The sequence below is a fragment of the Colobus angolensis genome, unplaced genomic scaffold (assembly GCF_000951035.1).
Source record: "Colobus angolensis palliatus isolate OR3802 unplaced genomic scaffold, Cang.pa_1.0 Scaffold271, whole genome shotgun sequence".
Lineage (NCBI taxonomy): Eukaryota > Metazoa > Chordata > Mammalia > Primates > Cercopithecidae > Colobus > Colobus angolensis.
Genome location: NW_012115944.1, coordinates 355,660 through 363,627, shown reverse-complemented (window position 1 = coordinate 363,627; position 7,968 = coordinate 355,660). Strand labels below are relative to the sequence as shown.

The window sequence follows — 7,968 nt, the reverse complement described above, 5'->3', positions numbered from 1 at the left end:
GAGGCAGGAGAATCGCTTGATCTCACGAGGTGGAGGTTGTAGTGCGCCAAGATTGTGCCACTGCACTCCAGCCTGGGCAACAAGAGCAAAACTCAGTCTTAATCAATAATACAAAAATTAGCTGGGTGTGGTGGTGGGGACCTGTAATCTCAATTACTTGGGAGGCTGAGGCAGGAGAATTGCTTGAACCTGGGAGGCGGAGGTTGCGGTGAGCCGAGATTGAGTTACTGCACTCCAGCCTGGGCGACAGAGCGAGACTCCATCTCAAAAGACTGCAGAGTGATGCAGCTGGACGATATCAACTAGGCAAGTTTTCTAGATGCTTCTGATCTAGAATGTGAGGAAGGAAGGAAATAGTGTAGTAGAAACAAATGACATTTTGGAAAGGTACAGAATCAGGGGAAGACATGCAAGGTGTGACCAGTGCACTGAGGGATAAGAGGACACACTTTATAGTGCACATTCTTGCAGAGGACCTTGAAAACTATGCCCAACAATTTAAAAACCTGATTCACAGGCAGTAGAAAACATGTCAATTCTGAGCCAGTGAATTACATGAACAAGTGGGTTCTAGCAAGATATTGAACAGTGATCTTATTTAAATGGCATAAACAAGCTGTGGCAAAGATGCCATCTACATTCAGTTTTACATTCATTGATGATATTGATGATTAATGGCCATAACTTGAAGCTAAGTCAATCTCCCATTTGAGGTGGGTTCCTCAGAGTATAACTTCAAGAGCAGAACAATCTCTTTTCTTCAGTGTTAGCTACTAGGACTGCCATTTTCTTAGAAATTTCTGAGAGCAAATTGTAGAAATATTTAAATGTATATTGGTAATGAGGCTAATGTTTTACTCAATCCTGTTAATGAATATTGTGGGCTAAATTGGTAAAGTATATATTATACAAAACCTTTGAGAAACTGGATTCCAATAATGAATACAGAACTGGAATGTCATTTCCACAAGGGGTTTAAAAACAGTTATGGGGCGTTATGAGGCCAGGAGCCATGGCTCATGCCTGTAATCCCAGCACTTTGGGAGGCAGAGGCGGGTGGATCACTTAAGGTCAGGAGTTCGAGACCATCCTGACCAATACAGTGAAACCCCGTCTCTACTAAAAATACAAAAATTAGCTGGGCATTGTGGCGCATGCCGGTAATTCCAGGTATTTGGGAGGCTGAGGCAGGAGAATCACTTGAACCCAGGAGGCAGAGGTTGCAGTGAGCCAAGATTATGCCACTGCACTCCAGCCTGGGTAACACAGCAAGACTCTGTCTCGAACAAAACAGGTATGGTATAATAAATATATCTGGTGTTGGTCTTTGTGGTTCCAGGTACAGAGCTCCAAAAACCTTAAGAATTTCCTCAGCAAGATGGGCATCATGGCTCACATCTATAATCCCAGCACTTTGGGAGGCTGAGGCAGGTGGATCACCTGAGGTCTGGAGTTCGAGACCAGCCTGGCCAATGTGGTGAAACCCCATCCCTACTAAAAATATAAAAATTAGCTATGCGTGGTGGCGTGCACTTGTAATCCCAGCTACTAGGGAGGCTGAGGCAGGAGAATCGCTTGAATCCAGAAGGCCTAGGTTGCAATGAGCCGAGATCGTGCCACTGTACTCCAGCCTGGGTGATGAAGCAAGACTCCATATCTTTTGTTATTCATAATGAACTCCCCCAGGACCACACTGAATTTATGTTAATGAGACGACCTGGGGGGGGGGCCAACACCAGGAAGGGCAAACAGACTGGAACTTTCTTTCAGCTTCACCCACCAACATCCTGAATAGAAATGCAGATTATGCTGTATGAAAACTATTATCATCTTCTCCTTTTAAAATTAATTTTCCCATGAGTCTGTATCCTAGCTGTATAAAAACTCTTGAGGCTGGGAATGGTGACTTATGCATGTAATTCCAGTATTTTGGGAGGCTGAGGCAAGAGGATCACTTGAGCCCAGGAGTTTGAGACCAGTCTGGGCAACAAAGTGAGATCCTGTCTCTACAAAAAATAAACAAAAATAAGCTGGGGGCTGAGCGCGGTGGCTCAAGCCTGTAATCCCAGCACTTTGGGAGGCCCAGACGGTCGGATCACGAGGTCAGGAGATCGAGACCATCCTGGCTAACATGGTGAAACCCCGTCTCTACTAAAAAAATACAAAAAACTAGCCAGGCGAGGTGGCAGGCGCCTGTAGTCCCAGCTACTCGGGAGGCTGAGGCAGGAGAATGGCATAAACCCGGGAGGCAGAGCTTGCAGTGAGCTGAGATCCGGCCACTGTACTCCAGCCTGGGCGACAGAGCGAGACTCCGTCTCAAAAAAAAAAAAAAAAAAATAAGCTGGGCATGGTGGCATGTGTCTGTAGGCCCAGCTACCTGGGAGGCTGAAGTTAGAGGACCGCTTGAGCCTAGGACTGTCAGCCTGCAGTGTGCTATGGGTGCACCACTGTGCTCTAGTCAGGATGACAGAACAAGAGCTTGTCTCAGAACAAAAAACCTCTTGATGAGCTTCCAGGTTGGTGAACACATCCGTGTGCTAGGAGGGCCCTGCACTGAGCTCCTCAGGGACAAAGCTCCTGAGTGTGAGATCCTGTGAACTCCACCCTAATTATTTCTTCAGCTGGCTGTTAATCTGTATCCTTTGTAACAAACACATAAATGTAAGTGAAGTGTCTCCCTGAGTTCTGTGAGTCATTCTAGGCAATTATTGAACTGGAGATAGGGCTCCCCTGATTTACAGCCTGTAGGGCAGAAACACGGAGGGCCAGATTCACAACGGGCATCTGAAGTCAGGGGCAGTCTTCTGGGACCAAATCCTTAACTTGTGCGATCTGATACCAACTCCAAGTAGACAGTGTGAGAATTGAATTGTAGGACACCCAGCTGTTGTTGAATTGGTCAGTGTTGGCAAAAACCCTGCACATTTGGTGTCAGAAGTGTTCTGTTTAAGTACACAAAACAGAGTGTTTTCATCAGAACAGGAGACATCTTCATGTATGTTAGCTTTCTCAACTCTACCATGGGGGTGATGACAACCCAGCCGCTGACTGTTCTTCAGAGATCATGAGAATGGAAAAGGTGAACACATTTGTTCCTTAGAAGAATTGCACTACATGTTAACACTATCAAGTTTTAAGTCTAATTTTCCAAATGACAAAGATAATCAAATTAAATCAATCCATAAATGAATAATGTAGAAATCTGAATTTGACATAATCCATATTTTCCAATAACCATTACTGATAGTTTGATGTAGCAAGTTTTGAAAAAAACCTTTACTTTTTTTTCTTGCTACATTGCCCTGGCTGGTCTCACACTCCTGGCCTCAAGCAATGCTACTTTGGCCTCCCAAAGTGCTGGGATTACTGTCGTGAAGCAGTGCACCCAGCCAACCTTCACTTTTATCTTCTTTGCTATCATAAACTTTTACAACATACTTACTTGTTTGTTTGTAAAATTGGAAAGACTGTGTTTCCCACACCACAACCAACCTGCAGACAGAAATGAACTATTAATCACAGAACTTTCCAGAGTTAATTCCCTAAAGCTAGAAAAATAATAAAACAACAAGAATCTGGCCTAACTGTATTAGGGAAGGTGTAGTGACCAGAGCTAAACAGTACCCATGACATTTGTTGATTTCGATCTTGACTTCAGGAACCCTTAAAAAGACAAGAGCATGGGTTTTCATTAGCAGAAAGGAGCTGGTCTAGAAAAAAGGGCAAGGATTGCTTTTATCTTTTGAGTTCTAGCAAGTGGTCCTGTAGATGAAGTATTTTCTTACTGAGCTTATATTGTTCTTGTGAAAATATTTGTAATCAAGTGTGCTGAAAAATGTATGAAAAGGGGACCTTGGCAACCTTGTCCTAAACACAGTGCTGTGTGGTAATGAAGATAGCAACTATTCACTAAAGGCTTAACTATGTGCCAGATGTTGTTCTTAGCCATTTTACGTACATTATCTCCATCCTCGTAACTACAAGGTGCAGAGGCAGCAGTTTCACTGCTCAGAGAGGGTAAGGAAATTGTCTAAGATCACACCATAGGACTCAATCCCAAGGTTAACCAGTTCCAGAACCAGCTTCTGGTAACGTGTGCAGTCCCCATTTATGAATTTACATTATACCAATCTAGACATTTTTCCAGGCCTAGACTCTGCAACACTATCCAAAAGCAGAGGAAGAGAATTATCCCAGGCCTAAGACACAGGCACCATCCTAACTACCCTCTTTGTTCCTGTAAACTGTATTAGAAGAGAAGCAACAGTTTGTCTTCTGATCTGGGACTTTTTTCCAGGGTTATAGCAATGATCATGTTGAGCTCTTTCACTTGTATGATGCAGTGGCATGTGACAGGTACAGCATGATGCTATTAATACAATTTTTGGAAGTGACATGCTATTCCCATGTGATCTTTGTCCGTCATGACCACCAGATATCTGGCCTGCACTGAGGGCATTTTATCAGTTCAAAAATGGAGGTGATTCCAGGCTAATATAAGGGTCAAGTCTAGTCAGCATCATCCAATAGAAGTTACTTTTGTTGTCACCCTCTCTATGCTACCTCACGTGCACAAATATAATAGCTTCACATACCCCACTACCGAGACAATAAAAGGTTACCTCCAGTATTCGGTAGGTGGCTGAGGATCCAGGAAACTCATCAGCACAAATTTCCAGGTCACTAATTTTCTGAGTTACATTCTCCTCCACAGGAGGTGTCTCTGTTTTATGTTCAAGGCTCTTCGAAGAACACTTGTGCTGTTCTTCCATTATTAAACTAGGTCCATCCTCGTTGTTTCTACATTGAGGTACTTCACTCCTCTTGTTCTCCAAGAACCAATCCTTCAAATGATTTTGATTTCGGCTAGGTGCCAGCTCAGGGAATTCAGTAAAAAGCCAATGTCTATCCTTGAAAAACCCATTTTCATGGATTTTGTAGAAGTTATTCCAGTATTTGTGGGCATTGACCTCATAATCAACTGTAAACATTTAAGAAAGAATTTTAAGAATCAGCTCTCAAATATTTTATTTATATCTAATGTCAATTATCCTGCTTTACCAAATGTCACTTTAATACTAAAAGTATCCTCAGGTAGAGCCACAGTCCCAGCGCTGAAGGCCTTTCCGAGGTCATTTAGTACTGCCATCTGGCATTATACCTGAGTGCCCCATTCGTCACTAAAGGAGAGTCTAAATTCTGTTAGAACAATCAACCAGAAAACTTATTACCTATCAAGTATCCTCCTACACCTTTGGATGACTTTTTTTTTTTTTTTTCCTGGGACAGAGTCTCGCTCTGCCACCCAGGCTGGAGTGCAGTGGTGGGATCTCGGCTCACTGCAAGCTCCACCTCCTGGGTTCATGCCATTCTCCTGTTTCAGCCTCCCGAGCAGCTGGGACTGCACTCCACCATGCCCGGACAATTTTCTGTATTTTTCAGTAGAGACAGGGTTTCACCGTGTTAGCCAGGATGGTCTCGATCTCCTGATCTTGTGATCTGCCTGTCTTGGCCTCCCAAAGTGGTGAAAGTGGTGGGATTATAGGCATGAGCCACCGCGCCCGGCCGGATGACTTTTAACTATTAAAAAATCCTAGAAGTAGCCAGATGCAGTGGCTCATGCCTGTAATCCCAGCACTTTGGGAGGCTGAGGCAGGCAGATCACAAGGTCAGGAGATTGAGACCATCCTGGCCAGCATGGTGAAACCCCATCTGTACTAAAATACAAAAAATTCGCCAGGCGTGGTGGTGCACGCCTGTAGTCCCAGCTACTCAGGAGGCTGAGGCAGGGGAATCGCCTGAACTGGCGAGGAGGAGATTGCTGTGAACTGAGATCTTGCCACTGCACTCCAGTCTAGTGACAGAGCGAGACTCTGTCTCCCAAAAAAAAAAAGATGTATGGACAGTTTAAATGAAATGAAAGCTGTTTTTAAGGTGACCATGACAATCCCAGATTTCAGTTTACTGCCCTTGCCAATTCAGGGGGCCTTGACTAGTGTAGTAGAAAGAATAAAAACCTAACAAATTGAGCAGGACAGTGACAATGGAAGGTGGAATCCAATAAGGAGTGTGTTAACAACTCACAACTCACCTGCTGAATCAACCAAGACTCCCTAAGAAATAGGATTTTAGTTCCACTGCTGCTACTACTGACTGCTTACCTCTGGGAAAAGCACTTAATATCCTGTGGTCCAAGTGTCTTTAACTATAAAAAGAGAATATTGAACCACATGATTTTCAAAATCCCTTTCAACTCTTAACTTTCTTTGATTTAGTTGCTGTCAAACTATGCAGGGTGAATGTTTTGTAACTGGAATCTTCTTGTACAGAACTCTTTCAGAAGGTACTAAATTTGTAGTCCTATCTTCAACTGTCTGGAACAATCAGTCCTAGTTTTAGTATCTAGGGATATTTTGCAGTGAAATCATCCACGTCTCAAGCAGGGGCCTCCTTTTCTTTGGTCAGACTTAATCTCCACTCTGCTGCATTCACCTTTCCTTGACTGAAGCCCTAAATTCTCATAACCATCACACAAGTAATAGACACACAGTCACCAGTCATTAGCTCCCCTCCCAACAATATTTAGAATGTAATCACTTAAATGAAGCTTCAATGGAAACATCTCCTCATGGAAAGTGCGAATCATGTAGAAAGTACAGGCTCTAAGATGATAGCGTGACCACACAGTCGTCATTGGCTAGCAATATCAACGTGGGTCTAGTCAACATAATTAAAGACAGAATTACCCTCCTCCAAAGTAAAATTATATGTAAAAAAAAAACCCTCTACGACTTAACAAGATTTTGTTACAATGCGGCCCTTTTCCTTCCTTGCTCATCCCCTCCCTGTCCCGCTCTACTTCTGAGATCCGCATCAGGCCAGGAATAAAGGACCTAGGCGGCCGCGGTTCTCTGGCCTCTCTGGGAGGGCGCGTTCGGCAGTACGCCGGCTGTTGATATCACTGAGAGCCCATTTAAGCGCACCTTGTTTCTCCTGGCACACCCGCTGGGTACTGTTCTCCTGGACTTTTCTCTCCGCCGCTGCGGCTTGCTCTTCCGACCACTCCACATTGTCCCTGAGAAAATCAAATGGGCAGCTTAGGGGCCTCACGTCCTGGCCGCGGGCAGGGTGAATCGCTGGCCTACGAGTTTCTCTCCCCTTGGAGAGTGCCTCAGGTAGGGCAGCTAGACTCGTGGCCGGCGGTCAGGGGCTTTTCGGAGTGCTCCGAGGCGGCGGGACAGAGGGGGAGCGACAGGCTGGGCGAGGGGCAGGGTGATTACCAGGCATTGTGGTGGAAGACACGCGCCGGATCGCTCAGGAACCGGTTCCCAAATTGCTGCCTCTTATCGGCGAGGACTGCAGGCGCACCTTCAGGATAGGAACCGGCCATGACACCGGAGCCGGAAACACTTAACTTTCGGTAACGCGAGAACTTCCTACGGGTCACTCTCTCTTCCAGAAGACGCCGAGTCTGGGCGGGAAAAACGGTGGCGCGGCAGGGCGGACCTGGAGTCCGGTCCGGGTGGAGGCTGGGAGCTGTCGCTTGGGGCTGCCCCAGGGTTGGCGAAGGGCTCTCTAGGGAAGGGGACCAGGCAGGGGGAAATTCTCTCCGGAGTCGTTTCTCATTGATGAGGTGCTGATGGACGTGCAGGTTAGGCAGAAAGTGGGAGACATTCCACTTGAGACCCAGTTCAATGCTGGGATCCTCTAACAGGTTCCCTAGCTTCCCTCAAGTTGTAAAAGAGGAAAAATCTAGAATCATTGTAAGAGTTGAGGCTACCTAGTTCCACTATGGAGCCGATGTCCAGAACTGAAGAAGGTAGCAAGCAGTGGGAAGAAACCGGGCAATTTCCAGCTTCTGTGGTCAACTCTTCATAGTGTGGGTGTATATGTATACACGGTGTGTATATATATTTTGGTTGGGGTAGGGGAAGATGGAGATATGAAATTAGTTTAGAGAACACAAGG

The 7,968-nt window shown here is 45.3% G+C and overlaps 1 protein-coding gene across 2 annotated transcripts in view; it reads right to left on the bottom strand.

The window, feature by feature from the left end:
* Positions 1-7,421, bottom strand: part of METTL2A (methyltransferase like 2A) — a 24,535-nt gene extending 17,114 nt beyond the window's left edge. Inside the window, exons 1-4 of one of the 2 annotated variants that reach the window (XM_011947908.1) lie at positions 7,281-7,421; positions 6,984-7,075; positions 4,623-4,981; positions 3,443-3,492 (exon numbers count right to left, since the gene is read on the bottom strand). In XM_011947908.1, the coding sequence (XP_011803298.1) occupies positions 3,443-3,492; positions 4,623-4,981; positions 6,984-7,075; positions 7,281-7,390 (611 nt within the window). In that variant the 5' untranslated portion in view covers positions 7,391-7,421. The remainder of the gene's footprint in view (positions 1-3,442; positions 3,493-4,622; positions 4,982-6,983; positions 7,076-7,280) is intronic. The other variant, XM_011947909.1, reaches the window with a different exon arrangement.
* Positions 7,422-7,968: the final 547 nt, after the last annotated feature.